At 35.6% G+C, this 20,648-nt stretch overlaps 1 protein-coding gene and 1 non-coding gene across 2 annotated transcripts; one reads left to right on the top strand and one right to left on the bottom strand.

Annotated features, from left to right (window-relative positions):
- Positions 1 to 497: 497 nt before the first annotated feature.
- Positions 498 to 14,280, bottom strand: LOC128550267 (myotrophin-like). The gene is made up of 4 exons (XM_053528948.1): positions 14,119 to 14,280; positions 9,484 to 9,594; positions 8,297 to 8,380; positions 498 to 6,833 (listed from the first exon to the last, which is right to left on the bottom strand). Exons 1-4 carry the CDS (start codon positions 14,194 to 14,196, stop codon positions 6,744 to 6,746), a joined length of 363 nt encoding a protein of 120 aa, XP_053384923.1. The 5' UTR covers positions 14,197 to 14,280; the 3' UTR covers positions 498 to 6,743.
- A 207-nt stretch (positions 14,281 to 14,487) lies between these two features.
- Positions 14,488 to 14,560, top strand: Trnak-cuu (transfer RNA lysine (anticodon CUU)). Its single transcript has one exon. It is a non-coding gene; the product is annotated as a tRNA-Lys (tRNA).
- The last annotated feature ends 6,088 nt before the right edge of the window (positions 14,561 to 20,648 follow it).

Here is a 20,648-nt window from a genome sequence, read left to right on the forward strand (position 1 = left end):
TAGGATCTTTCTCTAGTGGTATTTAGTCACTGCAGTAATTTTGAATGACATAGATGTTATACCGTATTTAGTCACTGCAGTAATTTTGAATGACATAGATGTTATACCGATACTTTATGACTTACAGCCGAGAAACTATTCTCAGGTATCTAGGTCACCACTTGACCCAAAAATGATAGGAATCCTCCCTAAGTGGTGCTAAGTCATCTTGAAAAGTTTGAAAACTGTATTTAACTGTTATTATACTTTCTGACTTAGTGTAAACCGAAACAAAAAATGTTGAGGGGCAGAAAAAGCTTTTTCATCACAGGTGTATAAAAACCAAATGATTACAAGTAGTCCAAGGTCAGGCTATCAATACCCTACACTCTATAGGTGTGCAAATTTCTATGTCAGAGACAATGCTGGTTAGGTTGGCATTGTCAGAGGCAAATAAATCATTTTTTAGTATGTTGGCCAACACCTTCACATTCCATTTTATTTAATACAACACACAATTTACATCAATAGCATTTTATTTAGATGTAAACAATGAATTTGTGATACAATAATATGACACATTCATATATAAAACATTGCACAAATCTCACAGCACTTGTGTACAAAACAATGATACAGATAATGTGGAAAACAGCCGTTTTATAATTGTTACTCTGTAAATAATTTTATTAGACTGGAATGCTTACATTCTTAACTTCATAAAGAACAAGGTGTGAAAATTTTTTGCAGTTTATGTTCTAGTTTTAAACCTAAACAAGAGGACCATGATGGTCTTGAATCGCTCACCTGTTCCCACATGACCAAGTTTTGAGTATGACGTCGTTTTTTCTATTATTTGACATAGTGACCAAGTTTTTGAGCTCATGTGACCCAGTTTTGAACTTGACCTAGATATCATCAAGATAAAAATTCTGACCAATTTTCATGAAGATCCATTGAAAAATATGGCCTCTAGAGAGGTCACAAGGTTTTTCTATTTTTATATCTACTGGCCTATTGACCTAGTTTTCGAAGGTATGTGACCCTGTTTTGAACTTGACCTAGATATCATCAAGGTGAACATTCTCACTAATTTTCATGAAGATCTCATGAAAAATATGGCCTCTAGAGAGGTCACAAGGTTTTTCTATTTTTATATCTACTGGCCTAGTTTTTGACTGCACGTGACCCAGTTTCGAAACTGACCTAGATATCATCAAGGTGAACATTCAGACCAATTTTCATGAAGATCCATTGAAAAATATGGCCTCTAGAGAGGTCAAAAGATTTTTCTAATTTTAGACCTACTGACCTAGTTTTTGACCGCATTTGACCCAGTTTCAAACCTGACCTAGATATCATCAAGATGAACATTCAGACCAACTTTCATACAGATCCCATGAAAAGTATGGCCTCTAGAGAGGTCACAAGGTTTTTTCATTATTTGACCTACTGACCTAGTTTTTGATGGCACGTGACCCAGTTTCAAAATTGACCTAGATATCATCAAGGTGAACATTCTGACCAATTTTCATGAAGATCCATTCAAGGGTATGGCCTCTAGAGAGGTCACAAGGTTTTTCTATTTTAAGACCTACTGACCTAGTTTTTGACCGCAGTTGACCCAGTTTTAAACCTGACCTATATATCATCAAGATAAACACTCAGACCAACTTTCATACAGATCCCATGAAAAACATGGCCTCTAGAGAGGTCAAAACGTTTTTTCATTATTTGACCTACTGACCTACTTTTTGAAGGCACGTGACTCACTTTCGTAACTGACCTAGATATCATCAAGATGAACATTCTGACCAATTTTTATGAAGATCCATTCATAAGTATGGCCTCTAGAGAGGTCACAAGGTTTTTCTATTTTTAGACCTACTGACCTGTTTTTGATCGCACATGACCCAGTTTCGAACTTGACCTAGATATCATCAAGATGAACATTCTCATCAATTTTCATGAAGATCCATTGAAAAATATTGCCTCTAGAGAGGTCACAAGGTTTTCTATTTTTAGACCTACTGACCTAGTTTTTGACCGCACGTGACACAGTTTCAAACCTGACCTAGGTATCATCAAGGTGAATATTCTGACCAATTTTCATGAAGATCTTTTGAAATACATGGCCTCTAGAGAGGTCTCAAGGTTTTTCTATTTTTAGACCTACTGACCTAGTTTTTGATCGCACGTGACCCAGTTTCGAACCTGACCTAGATATCATCAAGGTGAATATTCTGACCAATTTTCATGAAGATCTTTTGAAATATATGGCCTCTAGAGAGGTCTCAAGGTTTTTCTATTTTTAGACCTACTGACCTAGTTTTTGACCGCACTTGACCCAGTTTCGAACTTGACCTAGATATCATCAAGGTGAACATTCTGACCAATTTTCATAACGACCCCATGAAAAATGTGACCTCTAGAGTGGTCACACGCACGCACGGACGACGGACGCTGCGCGATCACAAAAGCTCACCTTGTAACTTTCTGACAGGTGAGCTAAAATAATATTTTAAACCTAAAAAGCACGCAGCAAAATTTTATAATTCTAAAATGTGCTCTTACAGGCTCCACAAATGGTTTCAATGTCACATCATGATTTCTTACAATATTTATATTCACAGTCTAAAGAAGTGAATAGTTTATTTATACTGGAAAGCTTTACAAACTTACAAAGAATATTATACATGTTACTAGAAAACTTGATAAAAAGATTTATTTGCTAAATTTTCAGCTTTCATTTATGATTTAACAAATGTATATAATAATTTCTCTGAGAAATTTTTACAAAATGTGTTAAATAAACAGTATATCACCCATAAAAACTCACAGCTTATGTACAATGAATTTCAAAGGTTTATCAATTATAAAAGGCGAATATCTTACCTAATCTGTGTTATTGTAATTTGGTATTCATACGGGCCGGGTTTCATGTCTTTTCGATAAATGTTTGTTTTAACAAAGTTTGGAAGTTATAATTATTCAAAAGCTGTACTCATGTTTATAATGTACTAATAAATCACAATGTATACATTCTATCATAATGCCACATAACAATTAATTGTATACATTTCTGAACTATCCACTGAGCAAATATACAAATCTGCAGCCACTTAAATCATTGAAAATAAAGCCGAAACAATTACAAGATGTTAAATCAAACAACATACCAAACATTCTTGTTTCAATGACAATAACCTTTATCTTAAAATACCCGTTTGATAAAACAACGTTGCTTTCACAAAGTTTCACATATCATTAAGCAGTTTAGAGAACGAATGAATCACAATATCAGTTTTATCTCGTCTACAAAATATTGAAAATAGTAAATCTAAATCCTTTATTGCGTTATATTTGAAAGTAAGCCATAAAGAACAGCTACATTGCCATCACCTTTCAGCAGCATTTTACTTTGTGTCCGACACGTTTTACCAACTGCTTTAATTAACTTTTAGCCTACTGGCGGCAAGTGATTCTGCCTCTGCCACCAGTGCAGACCAAGATCATGTGCAGGCTGATCATAGTCTGTACTGTTCGCTATTCAGTAAGTAAATTTTCAGTCAACACCCCTACAAATAATAAATGGTATTTCCCAAATTGAAAGATGGACCAGTCCATTTTAGAAATTTAGCAGGCTAAAGGTTAAAATTTGTACTTTTTGACTGGTACAAACCACTTTTAACCTATTTAGTATAATTTACAAAGCCACAAGTCACGGCAGTAATTCCTGAATGACTTGCAAGAAGTACTTAAATGTAGTTTATACCAGTCTAAACGCGCAAATAACATTCAATCCATATATTTACAGTTTTACAGTTGCTTGCTGTAAAAATAATTTTTCTTTCCAAGGTCCTCGATCTTTTAAATCTAAATAGATCAGCACCTACTTGCATTACTTTGTAATCAGCCGTCGGATTAAGACCGTTCCTCATTTCAATTTAGAATAGCCTTAAATCCAGAAAAAGTATCAGTTGTGTTGATTCAATTTTGATCTTTACTGTAATAAAATGAGTTTTAGCTATAATTTAATGCTTGTTGTCCTATTTTGAAAAATTTCTTCATACAACACCATTTTGTTCATGTTCTTTTTTTTGTGCATGACATCAGATCGCACATACAATATTGCAGAAAAGGCCAGCCTTGATATAATTGCACCAATGTTTATATGAAAATTAACAGTTTTTTTCTGTACAACACATGTGTATATAATATAAAATGTAAATATTATGAAATACTTCCTTGCTCTCGCAATCACTTTGATTTTACTTCTCATTTATAATTACCTATACACCATATATAATACTTTCGCAATTTTGAAAAATCTGACATCAACCTGGTGACCTACCCCTTTCAATTCGGCAAGGCAAATCATCCTTAGTAACCAACTACTAACCTAATATCAGCATTCGCTTAAACTGGAAATATGGAAAAACTATGTCTACTGTTTTATCCACCTTTTCTGTACAGTGTAAAATTTTTGTTTGAAAAATTATTTTTTTTTAAACTTGTTATTTTGCCCATTTCAAAGCTATATGCCTTTAAATGATAGCTGTATGTACTTGCATGCAAAAACTTAACCAAGGTGTGACGCCGACACCGACGCCAGGGAGAGTAGAATAGTCGAGCTAAAAATCATAAAAACCTTATTATCACCCTTGAAGACCTTTAAAATGAATAGATACTTGCAAAATACTTGCAAAATAAATCACAAATAAAGAAAATTCCTCGTTGCAAAATAATTGATTCAAACAGTAAGCATCAAATATTTACGAGTCAAACAAAGATTGTCCACTTTATAACTTTAAGTGATATGTATCATATAATAGTTAAACATTATTTTCACAAATTTTAAGTATTAAATGCGAGTACTTGATTAAATGATAGAATTAAACAAACTTGAAAGATGACTGAATATAAATAAATGTTCCTACAGTATATATGCAATAGTTCTAGACATTTAAAATCATGTAAAGTGCTCAACGACGTGGTAACAGAGAGGCTGCGACTTCATGCATATACGTATGTGTAGTGAATGCCTATACATGTACATACAAATGCAAGTTAAAATTGTCAATTAACTAATAGAATCACATGTTACAGATAAACATATGCATATAAAATGTGTAGGTTTGAATTTACAGACACAGCTGATCGTGTTATGCATTATTTTGAGAACTGCTTGCAATGTTCTTATATTGTCATCTCAAGACCTTTATTGAAATAAATTTAATATCTTACTAGTACCCGCACAAGTATGAAATTACAACCCCGCTGATGTTTAAATATTACTGTTCAGTCCTATGTATATACTTCATATCTAATCTTTATCTTACATGCATGCAAAAAATATTTTAACAAACACACTTAAACATAAACTAATACAACGATTTCACAGAAATCTTAAAATACAATGTAATATTAAATTCTACAAAGCATTGCAAAACTTATCTTCTACAAAAACAGAACTGAAAAGCCTAATGCTAAAGTTCGAATAAGATTATTACTTCTTCGACATGCTCAAACAAGACAACTGCGTGGGTTGATCCAGAAGTAATGTCACTGCACCAGAGGTGAAATTATTCATTGTTTATTTTTAATGAAATAATATGAAGATGTACATTCATTCAATCCTGATTTCATGAGTAAATATTACTGTAGACAGTTTTTAAGTTTCAAATACATGGATACCACTATGCTAATTCACAATACTGTAAAATCATTTAATTTTGTGGGCATGAAATTTCGTGGTTTGGGTCAAAATGGTAATTTCGTGGGGATATGAATTCGCAGATTTCGACTTTTGAACATAAAATGAATGGAAATTTTACTTGTTCGTTGGGATTAAATTTCGTGGATTGACTCAACCGCGAAATCTACGAAAATTAGTCCCCCACGAATACTAATGACTTCACAGTATAACAAATCATCAATTAACATCAAAATAATGTACAAAATTATTTTCTAATGATGCGAAGTAACGGCTCTATGCCATATGCTGATAAAACTTTAATGCTGTTATTGCAGGTTTAAGTTTGTGAAATAATGCTAACAATTGTTACTGTTTAGTGACAAAAATGTTGATTTTTGACATCAATAACGTCAGCGACGCAGTGTTCACTGTTAACAATGCTTTCAATAGAAGTTATCTTGATAAGAATGCGTAATATTTTTATGATTATTTTTGTTTGGAAAATATTGCAAATAGATCAAGGTACTTGGATGTGAATTTTTAAAGATTTTTCTTTTCATGACACATGTTGACATTACTTTTGATCAACCCAAGTATGACAAGTACTTGCATGAGAGAAATTACTCTGAATGCAAAGAGTCATTACTACTTCAGAATCAGTATTGCTCAATTTAAGCTATACTTAAAACCATGAATTTTATAATAATAAGCCTCCGAGAAGCATTTGTCATAAAAGATCTTAAAACTTTGAACATGGAATTATTTATAACATTCGCATGATTACTGAAGAGTATATTCAACCATTATGATTTTTCAAATTACTTGATTCATGGGCATGTCTGACATTCTGACACTAAAATCATATTTCTTTAATCAAAACTACTCTCAATACAAAGCATATCATGAGAATTTCTTTGTCTTTTAAAAAAACGCATCAAGCACAGCTTCATGTTCCTGGAATTTCAGTTCAATTTTCCACACACAGTCTCACAATAATTTAACATCCTTGGCTACCAAAAACAAAACAAAACTATTTCATTCTGGATTTAAAGCACCATATGTCATGTTATTTTTTCAACAAAGCTTTCATATCGTCTGTTTCCGCACATTCAATGTATTTTTGTCCATCTGGAGCCTCACCATCTTTATTAGCACCCTGAAAGTCCGTAAGAAAACATTAAATGTAGACTTTCTACGTTGCATCTTTATTAATACATGTAATCGTATATATATACATGTAGCTTCATGGAAGTCAGTTTTTCTGGAATAATTATACAACTAGTGTCAGCTGACCTGAAACAGATGCATTCCCCATCTTTACGTGAAAAATAGCAAAGATTCAGTCTGTCTAGATGTAAATTTCAATACAAAAAGTATTTTGAATGATATCCTAAATTCCGAATTTAACATACTGTAAAATCATTTAATTTCATGGGCATGAAATTTCGTGGTTTTAGTCAAAACGGCAATTTCATGGGGATATGAATTCATGGATTTCAACTTCTGAACATAAATGAATGGGAATTTTACTTGTTCATTGGGATTAAATTTTTGTGGAAGGGCTCAACCACGAAAATTAGTCTCCCACGAATATTAATGATTTCACAATATCCTTCTGTATAATTTTTATATCGAAAACAGCTGGTGCTAGGGGGCATGAGATACACTTTCCATTACTTGTCTTGAAAAGACTCAATCAAACTTAGTCTGCTATTATTTTGCTTGGTTGCATCTTATGCTTCAAAAGCATCTTCCTGCTGATTTTATTATTATCAGAAAGATATAATGTCCCTGCGTCACTCACTCCAGTACTATTGTTCACTGTGATGAGGTACTGATCACTAAGCCTTAACTAATATACACCACAGTTAAGACACAACTTAGAAAAAACGAATTTCAAGCTGATGCCAATAAAAAGGTTTTCTCTCGTTTTAACTTTCTTGGTGTTTAACCAGATGATTCAATCACAACCCTGGCTCGGTTTGAACGTATGACCTCTTGGATGAATGGCCATCAGCTAAGCCACCAAAGGACTCCCACTCTCTTGACTATCAGACTGTGTCAGTCTGTTTAGTAAAGTCCAAAATTATCAGTCACAAAATCAAGATTTTGTTTCTCCAGTCGGGTGCATTCAAACACAATCAGAGGTCATTCATATTTCACCTTTGTGACAGTACAGGTTTGGAACAAAGAAACTTTGGTAAAGGAACTGACAGCCATGTTATAACTTCATTATTATTAAGGAAAGCCAATATCAGTCTGTAATCACAAAGGATTATACTCTACATCTGGTGCTTTTAACATTTCATTGTTAGCTACCTTATTCCATGTGTTGAGAATTCGTGAATTTGTGAATTATGACTGTTTGTGTCTGAGTTGACATTGCAGATAAATGAGCCACACCATGAGAAAACCAACTTAATGCATTTGCGACCAGCATGGATCAAGTCTGGATCCATGCTGGTCCCAAATGCACTATGTTGGTTTTCTCATGGTGCGGCTCAAATTTAGTATTCGTGAATAATTTGATTAAATTTGTGAGTGACAATATAAGTGAATGTTAGCAGAAATAAAACCACTGTGAATATTACCCAATCTATAGTAACTCATAATACTTACATTTTCTAATAACAACTTTGCAGCATCTGTATGACCTTCGTATATTGCTGCTAAAAGAGGTGAAATTCCATATTTATCTGGTTTCTGAAACAGCAGAATGAGTTTTAGATCATTTATCACTGAGGCCTGGTTTCACACAATGTATTCTGGCTATCATACAATTTTATTTTTCTTGTAGGTGGTCTACAAAATTTTATGTCATATGGCAAGTTTCCAGCTTTTGCTGGTGGAGGCAGACCAGGCAATGTGGGCGCTTGGGTAGAACTATGCCCATTAAATTAACAGGCATCATCCACTGCTCAAAAAACAATGTGCCAAAACTGTAGGTACATGGGTTCTCAAGATAATGAGCAGGAAAGATGTTAGTGATAACAATGACTGCAACCTAATGGTCAGTCCACTACCCACAAGCAAACTGCCTACCAAGTTTGAGGATTTTAGGTCAAGGCATTCTCAAAATATTCAGCAGAAACAATCTTGGTATTAATAGTCACTGTGACCTTCAACTTTTACCTACTGACCTAAAAATCAGTAGGGGACAAGCACTGCCCATAAGCAGCATTCAAGTTTGAGGATCATAAGTTAAAGCATTTTTAAAATATTGAGCTGAAACTAAATTGCTAACAGATGTACATACAAAATGACAGGCCAAATCACATTATACACTGTACAAAAATACACATTCAAATAACGCACTGGCTTACTTTTGATATTCAATGATGTCTTGTAATTAATAACATTTATACAGAACTGTGTATATAAACAAGTTTAACCTTTACCCTGCTAAAGTTTTAAAATGGACTTGTCTATCATTCAATTTGGGCAGTACCATTTATTATTCAAAGGGGTGTTCGCTTAAAATTTACTGACAGAATAGCAAACAGTGCTTGGTCTGCACTGGTCACAAAGAGCCAAAATCACTTGCCGCCAGCAGGCTATAGGTTAACCCTTAGCCTGCTGGCGGCAAGTGATTCTGCCTTTGCGACCAGTGCAGACCAAGATCAGCCTGCACATCCGTGCAGTCTGATCATGGTCTGCACTGTTCGCTATTCAGTCAGTAAATGTTTAGTAAACACCCCTTCAAATGATAAATGGTACTGCCCATATTGGAAGATGGACCAGTCCATTATAGAAATTTAGCATGGTAAGGGTTAATAGATAACTTGAAAGCTAAAAGTGTCTCTTACATTTACATCTGCACCCGCGTCTATCAAGCACTTTATAACATCTGTCTGACCATAATCAGCCGCAAAGTGGAGAGCATTTCTACCATTCAGTATTTCCTTATTAACATCTTTCTGAAAAGAAAACATAACACTTTTGCTATATTATACTATAAGTGTTTGTTTAAAAATTTAAGGACTACTGGACAACAAATAGCGGAACAACCAAAATCCTCGACTGAGATGCTTGAAACATTAACTCCAATCAGTTCGGTGTTGAGCATACAATAGGTGAGCTAATGTGTCACAGATAAACAAATCTTTGGGCCTTGACCCAACCCAACCCCTGACTTCTGGATTGACAGTCAAGTGTGTTACCACTAGACAAAAAGGACAGGTCTAGGACCAAGAAGAAGGCAATTCAAATTTGTAAATTTTATAGAGATAACTTTGATACAACTTTCAAAGTACACTTTGTACTCTGAATCTGAAGAAATTACTAGTATATTCAATATAAAGATACATTTTTAAATCATTAATCACTTTATATGGCTAATGATTAAAACATAAAAAGATTTAAGGAACATTTACGCCACCTTTGAAGTTAAAAAGAGCAAGGTGCCTAGCTGCCTTTAGGCAGATACGCAGCTGCATAGTGAAAATCTGGCATCCATACACAATTACTGTAAAATCATTTAATTTCGTGTGCATGAAATTTCGTGGTTTTGTTCAAAACGGTAATTTCGTGGAGATATGAATTTGTGGATTTCAACTTTTAAACATAAAACGAATGGGAATTTTACTTGTTCGTTGGGATTAAATTTCGTGGATTGACTCAACCACGAAATCCACGAAAATTAGTGATTTCACGGTAAACTGGCTAATTTATTTGGTTGCAACAAGAAGTGCTTGCTTCATATTTTGTTTGAAGTACAGTAAACTACGGTTAAAACAAACTCATCGGGACATGTGTTCGTTATACCCTGAGCTTGTTATAAACATATAGCGAACATGTTCCTTATCTAGGCATTATGTGTACTGATTTATATAATTAGTTGATTTAACGTGCATTGAAATGCACCAATTGTCTTTGTAGTTTTATAAAAATTTAAGTATAGTTTTGCAATTAAGTTCATTATCCTACTATTTGATTGCTTATTTTGTAATAATCCTGACCATGTGAAATATTACTATCATACGCCGTCTATGCTAATGGTTTAAAGGGGCAAATTTCTATAATAAAATTATAATACAATGTCAAAAACTGATAAAATGTTGGTTGAGAAATCGGCAAAGAGACATTTTCAAGCCTAAAAGCTTTTAAATAGGACATTTTGTATAACACTGCAGACGTAATTTGTCACGCACAATAATTATTACTTTATTTTCAGATATCATAGATTATATCTTATAATTGTACCGAAATCAGTGTTCCCACTGGCATTTAAAGTTGGGGGTGAAAACTGAGTTTTTCTTGCACTTTTGCACCCCCTCACTAAGAGTCTTAGAGATATATAACAGCTGTCTCCAAAACTGAGTGGTGCAAAGTACCATTCTGGGGGTGAAAAACTCCTATTTCAGGGTTTCTGGGAACACTGTAAATGTATGAAATTATCATTTATCCCATGGTCCCAATGTTGCAGAAAATACAAGAGATCACAGAGTGATCTTGGCGCCCACCGATGTTCCATTTTTGAGTGTTCCAAATTTCGAGACTTATTGACTAGCTCAAGGTCAAATTTCATTTCCATACACAACACTGTGCATGTGATCTAAATTCGAAAGCTGTAGCTTGAGAAATGTGAAAGAAGGTCACTAGATCAATTTCAAGGACAAAGTTCTTTGTACACAAAACTATGCATGTGCATCAAGTTTGAAGGCTGTAGCTTGAGAAATTTGAAAGTAGATCACTAGGTCAATCTTAAGGTCAAAGTTTAATTTGGTACACAAAACTATGCAAGCAGTCCAAGTTTGAAGGCTGTAGCTTGAGAAATGTGTAAGTAAGACACTAGGTCAAAATCAAGGTCAAATTTCACTTCAGAATACAAATCTATGCATGTGGTCCAAATTTGAAGCCTGTACCTTCAAAAATGTGAAAGAAGGTCACTAGGTCAATGTCAAGGTCAAAGTTTGTTTTGGTACACAATCCTATGCATGTGGTCTAAATTTGAAGCCTGTAGCTACAAAAATGTGAAAGTAGGTCACTAGGTCAATCTTAAGGTCAAAGTTTAAGTTCATTTCGGTACACAAAACTATGCAAGTGGTCCAAATTTGAAGGTTGTAGCTTGAGAAATGTAAAAGAAGGTCACAGACACCGGAAGGCATCTCCACCAATACAGGCCTGATGTTGGGCTCAAACTCAAGGTTCCCCCAAACACCAATTTCGAAGCGTGTCAGTCATCAACTGAGAACCGGATACTGTATGCTAAATGGTTATAAGTATAGGATCGGATTAGCAGAATCACCGTTGCGCGCATGTGGACATGGTGCTGAAACAGTCCAACATTATCTTGAAGACTGTCCTACATGAAGAAGTAAGGGAGAGGTTGAGACAAGAAATCGCAATGAACACTGGAATATATTCATTCAATGCTGAACTACTACTCTAAAGAAAGAAAGACGACCCTTACAGTGAATGGCCTTATTTATTGTACAAGACGCTCTGCAGCTTCATAAGTACCACAAAGCGTCTCATGAACAATACCAGCTCACGTTAATTTAGTCGCATAATACTCGAGTGAGAATCATCCTAAAAAAAAAAATCTTTGTATCTGGTAACATGCTCAAAAAAATTAGGATAGGTAGGTCGGAACATTTTTTTTTTTTTTTTGGAAGTTTTTTTTATTATTTATTTATTTATTTTGTTGGGTTTAACGTCGCACCGACACAATTTTAGGTCATATGGCGACTTTCCAGCTTTAATGGTGGAGGAAGACCCCAGGTGCCCCTCCGTGCATAATTTCATCACGAGCGGGCACCTGGGTAGAACCACCGACCTTCCGTAAGCCAGCTGGATGGCTTCCTCACGTGAAGAATTCTACGCCCCAAATGAGGTTTCGAACCCACATCGATGAAGGGCAAATGGTTTGAAGTCAACGACTCTAACCACTCGGCCACGGAGGCCCCTTTTTTTTTTATTAAGGGAGACTTTTCGGAAATTATTTTTATGTCAAAAAATGATTACAAATAAGCGGGTTATGCCTTTAGAGCATCAGTAAGTTGATTTCTAACATCACTGGCCATGTTTAAAGCATAAAATGTGCAGTTTTGCATCTTTTTGTTAAAAAGTTGAAAAAAATATTCTCCAAGGCCATAAAAACATTTAGGGCCGGGCCAAAAATTTAGGGTAGGTCGGGATACCGGAAACAAACATTTTTTTTTTTACGCCCAACAGTATACATGTACCTTGACCCCTGAAAAGCTGATCTTGACTCTTGAAAATCTGATTTTGACCCTTGAAAATTTAGGCTGAAGAGTCAATGACTCTTGAGTTTCAGAACCTACCGAAAGCCCTGACAGCTATCAGATATCAGATGACAGTTGGCAGGGGCAGAGGAGAAGCAGTCTTGGTCAACAAGGCCAGACCCCAATGTCTGCTGCCAAAACTATAAGGTTTAGCAGTATATCACAAAACAACAATTTTTTTAGTAAATGAACAGCATCATTATTCTTGACACACAACTTATCTGTCAATACATGTTTTACTGTTCTGTCCCACAGAGTTCGATACTTAAAATATTCTAAACGAGTTGTCCCCCTTTAAATAAGAATGCCATTTGTAAAGAAATAAATGTAAACAATCGTGAAAAACGATGTTTTACCTAGTTATGTAAAGTTTAAACACTCGCACGATGTTGCAAATGTATCAAAACGAAGACATGTAATGTACAGCTTTTAAAAAATGGTGTTTTTAAAGGCGCTGAACTGCCAGAAGTGTGGCCCCGTAAATTCATGCAGTCCCTTTCCGGAATTCAATATATATATGAGTAAATTGACAATGGATTTGTAGAATAATATAAATGTTTTATATGCTGTTAAATTTTCATGTAAAACAATCAGGGTTTTTTTTTCGGCCGTTTTTATAGCCGCTATTTGGCTATATTCCCAATGCCAAAAAGTATGTATTTTTCCCAAAATGAGTACAAAAATTCCCAATCTACATTCTGAAAAAAAAATTCATCAAAATTGCACAAACATTGACCAAATTATGGACAATTTTGTAATGGAAGTATGTTAAAGAGGTTGTACAAAGTGAAACAAATGTATGAGAAAGTGCTTAAACACATCCTTGCTATATCCTATGGGACTAAATATTTCCCAGTTTGGAACATTTACGCGTCAAAATTCCCAATTTTGGGGGTATAGGTTATATTCCCAAATTAGCTAGAAAAAACCCTGACAATGCTTTCTTTCTATGATTTGATGACATTTGAACTTTTCTCCCCGAAACATGGACCTATACCTTAAGTATCAATTCATAGTGTCTATTTCAAACCCAGATTGACCTTTTTGTTCAGATTGTTGATCTTTGCACGTTCTCTCATTCAAGTAAGTTAATAATCAAGAAAACCCTTTTTATCCAGTACCCCACCCATTATCTGGAGCAGCTGAACATTGCCCAAGACTAATCTAACTTAATCAGCTGCAGTTGAAATTTACCATATCTTTTATTCCTCTTGTAACTACTTCAACTTCTCCATTTTTCACTCCCCAAACTAGACTCTGGTCATCAGACATTCTATTTAGATTGAATTTTTCTGGGTGTAGACTTCACTTCCTTTTGGTTTTGCACTGAAAATGAAAGGATAGATTCTTTGTTAATTTTCGTGGATGACTCATACCACGTTCCACATGAAATAAAACGATCTTTTAAGTGTTTGAGAATGATCTTTAAGCGTTGAGAAAAAGCATACAAGTATTTTACAAGTGCATATGAAATTAAAAAAAAACAACAATAAATGAACTATTCACTCATTACAAAATCTAGGTCTAGATATAAATTAAAATTCATACATAACTAACGTAACAGCCCGGCTAGCTCAGTCGGTAGAGCACGAGACTCTTAATCTCGGGGTCGTGGGTTCGAGCCCCACGTTGGGCGTTACTTTTTCATTTCTGACAGATTTTTTTAAAAAATTCTATTCCAATAACTCGACACGAACTAATATAAATAGTAGAGCTATGCGTTTTTAGAGTTAAGCCTTACATTTTTAAAATCAACGATCACATTCATGAACTATTAAAATGTTGTATACTAGATCTATTTTGCTATCTTGCCAACTTTCATACCAGGTTAGGGCGCCAAATTCATCCTCTACCAGTACGGCCACAGACAGACGACTAGAGGCACCGATGGCTTATTATTAGCTCTTGCCCTGTGTGTAATAACTGATAGTGACACTCTCGCCTTACTCATTTTGCTTATCGGGATGGCTTATTTTACGAGTTGTCATCCTCGAAAGTTATCACGCTGTCCCAAAACGTCAAGAGTATCTCAGAAATTCCCAGTTCCAGGATCTGTGACCAGATAAATCCCACACTCTATGTGCGTACGACAGTCATACGAGCCCATTACACATACAACTCTCTTTCGTAATCACCCTCTCTTTCTGAAAAAAAACAAACAAATATTTCCCTACCGTTTTATATACATGTACAGGTATTCCAGTAAGTCCTTTGCGGTCACCCTACTCTTGCATCCATAACCTAAAGCGAATTAGCATTTTTTTGTTCAGAAGAAATGCAATATTCAATCCCGATTCAGTAAAAGTTTTTATTAAGTTCCACAATCCACTGCGCAGTGCCCTACTTAACACATTATATCTAGCAGGACATCGACCACCTGCTGGGACAGGGATGCAGTACCGTAATTAATTTAATCGCGGCTCTTTGGCGAAGCTAAAAGTACACAAACAAACATAATATTACGTGTCGATCAAAATGTAGGTCAAAAGCTATGCATAACCTTATGTTTCCAATGACTACAAATAATTTGAATATTGATTTTGATTTGATGTAGGCTAAGTGTAGCCGAAAACGCTCAGATTTTAAAATTTGGCATGGATAATTTGTTAGCCTCATCCTGAAAAAGACTTTTTTTATGGATACTCATTCTTTTTTTTTCCTTTCAGAATCTTTCACAAATATTGACTAGATTCTATAACTGAACGTAGATAGAACTTTACACATTTTTCCAGACTCAGTTTTCCATGCTAAATCAAATGCAGCCATCAATGGACCTTTTAGAGGTAGATTGGCATAGGTTCTTGAAGAGTTAGCTCTTACATCCGTAAATCGAACATTTCTTTACACTATCAAAAAAAGCTTTGACCACTAAAGTCAACCATTTGAGAGCGGGGTAGGGGCAGAAAAGTAATAGGATTTATGATGCGAGTCTATAAAATTTGCACTGAATAGATAGCATATCTCCTCTATTTGTATGTCAGTCAGTCAGTCAGTGTCAGTTAGTCAGTCAGTCCGTCAGTCAGACTAGCTATTAGTCTGATAAAAACTATGAAGGGAAGTCATAAGAAGTGATGTAAGGACTGTGACCGGTCTAACAGTCAGTGGGAGAAGATGGATCCAGACATAACTTTATCCTTTAGCCTGCTGGCGGCAAGTGATTTTTGTTTTTTGCGACCGGCGCAGCCCAAGATCAGCCTGCACATCCTGGTCTGCACTGTTCGCTATTCAGTCAGTAAATTTTCAGTTTAGCAGGGTAAAGGTTAAAAGTAAAAACGACTTGTCAGTCACTGGCGAAGTGGTCAGCCACCCGGGTTCGATTCTCGGTGCTGACTGAAATCCCGACTCCTAATCTGTGTATAATTACTTAGTCCAGCAGTATCGGCCTAAACTCTGCGCACGACACCACTGGAGATAAATTGTTCCATCCATGTTTAATATAACAGATACATAGTTTGTTGAGATAAAGTAATCTGTAAAAATACTGACACTGATACTTTCTCAGAAACTCTATGCTCATCTCAACCAAGAGTAAGAGATAAGATAGAGAAATCTATCTTCTTTTTTTTTTTTTTTTTGTTAAAGGATGAAGGGAAAACTCTTCAACAAAGAAGTATAACAATATGTTTAAAGTTAGTTCCCTTGTATTATGAAAAAAGTCTGAAATTTAGCATATGGCTACAAAAATGTCACAAAATGTCATATAAATTTAGTTATTTCACGCAACATCCAATATTAAAAGGTCATAAAACGCACTTTTACATGTTTTGATTTTAAAACAATTCGAGCCAGCATCGAGGACAGGACCTGTGTTTCTGAATCAGGGTGTAGGTTGTTGAAGAAGGAGAGCTTGGATGGGGCATAAAAAAAATAATTGTTTCCGGTAACATGCTTAAAAAAATAGGGTAGGTAAGTCGGAAAATTATTTTTTGGGGGGGGGGAATGTTTTTTATTAAGGGAGACTTTTCGGAAATTATTTTTTTGTCAAAAAATGATTACAAATAAGGGGGTTATGCCTTTAGAGCATCAGTAAGTTGATTTCTAACATCACTGACCGTGTTTAAAGCATAAAAAGAGCAGTTTTGCATCTTTTTGTTAAAAAATTGAAAAAAAAAATATTCTCCTAGGCCATAAAAACATTTAGGGTCGGGCCAAAAATTTAGGGTAGGTCGGGATACCGGAAACAAACAATTTTTTTACGCCTGGAACATAATGTTTACATCTAGACGAACTTGAAGTACCCTGCTATGGAATTTTACCTTTCAAATGATTTTAAACAATATAAATATTTTTTTTTACTTTCCTTACAAAATCATTATCCGACCCGCTCTCTGGTTGGTCATATTCAATCTGGAGGGAACTTTTAAATGGACTTGTGTACTACAATACAAATCAACGTTCTAGAAGCAAAAAACAATACTTTTGAGAAAAAAAATATATATATTTTGTTTTACAGATTTCTCATCCCATATTGTTACCTTATAGTGAAATATTCACCGAGCTGATGATGTTTATGAAATTGTATACACGACGGGTCATATCTGCTACCAACGACCTATTTACTGTATAATCGTTGTATTCATTGTCACATAATATGCAAGCATAAAAGGTTGTAAGTGGCAGACCCAACATTTTCTTCAATGGATAGTTTTAAAACTAACCAAACCACAAGTCGTATGTATCAGATACGACCGTATGCTATTAACAAGCTCAACACAGGGTCACACAGACTTGGACGCTGAACTATTTATTTCGCTTTCCTGGTAAACACAACCTGAACAACTGTTGTGTTTTCAAGAAGCACATGTTTTGATACACCACGTCAGAAACAAATGTTCACATTTTTTTATCTTCAAGTTTTGACTTTAGCCTTGCAAACTAAAGTGTTGGACTTTAGACCGGTAAGTAGCACAAACTATATACCAGCGATTTATACAAGGAGTCATGTAAAACCGGCAACAATTTTCTCAAGTTAACGTTTGTCAAAAAAAAAAATAGATAAATAAATAAATAAAATAAAATAAAATTTGCATTAATCAAACGAGGTTGTAGAAATGATAAAACTGCACGTGCATTTTCTTTTCCGAACAAGTCTGTAGCGATACGCATTCGTTTCGAACATAATGACTTGTCTTTGTCAAATCTTGGGTCAATTATAGCCCCTTTGAATGTGTCGCCAAAACATTTCAAGTGTTTACGTTCTTCTCGACAGGGCCACTATTCATGTATAAAAACTTCATTATATTGACCATTACCCCTGTAGCAACTAATCACAAAGTTAGTTTTTATTACTGTCCAAAGATTTTGCCCCTGTATGAGATAACACTCAAAAAGCCCCTGGTCACACTGCACCTGGGGTCCAAGGAGTCAAAGGGGCCAGCCCCTTTCATCTGTGACTGGACAAGTGGTCCCACTTACGGAAGATAAAGACTGGTTTTTATCGCGGCTTGAAACACCTTAATGGAGTTTTAAGAAAGTAAAGTTTATGATAGATTGACTTGTCTCCAGAATTTATGAGCGACTTTATTACAGAAAGGAGAGATCTTATCAAAGCTCTTGTCTTTGTTTAGATAGTCCACATAATATAAGGGCATATAAAAACCAGGAAACTAAGTATTACGGATTTGAACTGGGCATACTTTATTCTGTCCCATGTCAGATGAAAACAAACATAGACACAAAAAAATTGTAGTATGCTTCAGGTATTTACTCCTGAATTCGATTTCTACAGAAAAACAGATGGGAACTGAGACTGGGATCGGATTGAAAACTCTCGCATTTTAGATTGGCAAATCACAGGGTTTGCTTTCCAAGTCTAGTCACTTATTTCATTGCCTCTAAAGTAAAGAACTGTGAGCAATGCCTCTGAACTAGCGCCAGTATTGCCTCTAAAGAAAAAAAAACAACAAGAAATTTGCTTTGACGTGATACGAGTAGCGAGGGAACTGCCTCTGAATAGTGTGTGTATTGTCTTTAAAGAAGCGAGGGAATTGCCTCTAAATGGTGAGAGTTTTGCCTTTGAAGAAGCGAGGGAACTGCCTCTGAATAGTGTGCGTATTGTCTTTAAAGAAGTGAGGGAATTGCCTCTAAATGGTGTGAGTTTTGCCTTTGAAGAAGCGAGGGAATAATCTCTGGTCAAGCGTGAGAATTGCCTTTGAAAAAATGTGAGCATTGCCACTGACGTAGTCTGAGCATTGCCTCTGACGTAATGTGAGTACTGCCTCTTACATAGTGAGAACATTGCTTCTGACATAGTGTGAGCATTGCATCTTACATAGTGAGAACATTGCCTCTGAAGTAGTATGAGCATTTCATCTGACGTTGTGTGAGCATTGCCTCTGACGTAATGTGAGCAGTTGACTCTTACGTAGTCTGAGCATTGCCTCTAAAGAAGTGTGAGCATTGCCTCTGACGTGTAGTGAACATTGCCTCCGACGCAGTGTGAGGGTTGCCTCTGAAGTAGTATGAACACTGCCTCTGACATGGTGTGAGGAGTTGCCTCTGAAGTAGTGTGAGCATTGCCACTGACGTAGTGTGAGAAGTGCCTCTGGAGTAATGTGAGAATCACCTCTTACATAGTGTGAGCATTGCCTCTGACGTAGTGTAAGCATAGCCTCTGATGTGGTGTTAGTATTGCCTTTGAGGTAGTTTGAGATTTGCCTCTGACGTAGTGTGAGCAATTCCTCTAAAGTAGTATGAGCATTGCCTCTGACGTAGTGAGAGTATTGCATCTGACATAAAGTGAGCATTGCCTCTAACGTAAAGTGCATCTGACATAGTGTGAGCATTGCCTCTAACGTAATGTTGGCATGGCCTCTGGCGAAGTGTGAAAATTCTGGTGTGGTGTGGCGTTTGTATTGCCTTTGAAGTGTTGTGAACATTGCCACTGAATAAGTGCCGGCACTGCTTTTGATTAAGTGTGTTATTTGCTGGACATAGGGCCAGCGCATGCGCCTTATGAAAGCACGAATATACAATATTGCTCCTGACTTGAGTTAACAATGTGAAATACGACGCATGCGCCTTATGAAAGCACGAATATACAATATTGCTCCTCACTTGAGTTAACTATGTGAAATATGACAAGTTTCACTCATGCAACGGTTATAACTCGGGTTTTACAACAGCTTGTCCATCATCTGTCCTGGTCGAGATATACAAGTATGGGAATAAAGGCAATTTCTACTAATACCAGGGCCGTTTGTCTGGTACGACTGGAGCAATCTTGTCCATTATCGGACTCGAGCTAGATCTTGCAGCAGTATACATTTTTAGACTTTTCATGAAAATTGAGTCTAATGTTAAACACTGTCAAGTATATTACTGTTGCAATTTCATAACGATTTTAAATGTTGTCTTATTTTCTTTCCCTTAAAGAGTATTTCATTGCGGAGAAGTCAGCTAGGGTCAGAGTGTATTTCAACATGCCTACGGTCTAAGCTACCTAGCTGGCAAGGCTAATGCTATAATTTATGAGATAGTATTCCATATTTGGGAGATAGCTTTCAGTATTTTGTAACTGGGACTTTTCTGGAATTTTTCTGGCTTTTCGAGGGTTTCTGAGATTACGAAATCGCAAATATATGAGAAGATAACTTTTCGTTTTGAAACAATTGTTGTCCATACTCATTATAGCATGACTTAAGTGTAGATTAAATAACGAGTTATGATGTGTGCTTTTTTTTATCTACGAATTTATTAGTAGAGTTCTCCCTGCACCAAAGGGG

This window comes from Mercenaria mercenaria, chromosome 17 (assembly GCF_021730395.1).
Source record: "Mercenaria mercenaria strain notata chromosome 17, MADL_Memer_1, whole genome shotgun sequence".
NCBI classification, from domain to species: Eukaryota; Metazoa; Mollusca; class Bivalvia; order Venerida; family Veneridae; genus Mercenaria; species Mercenaria mercenaria.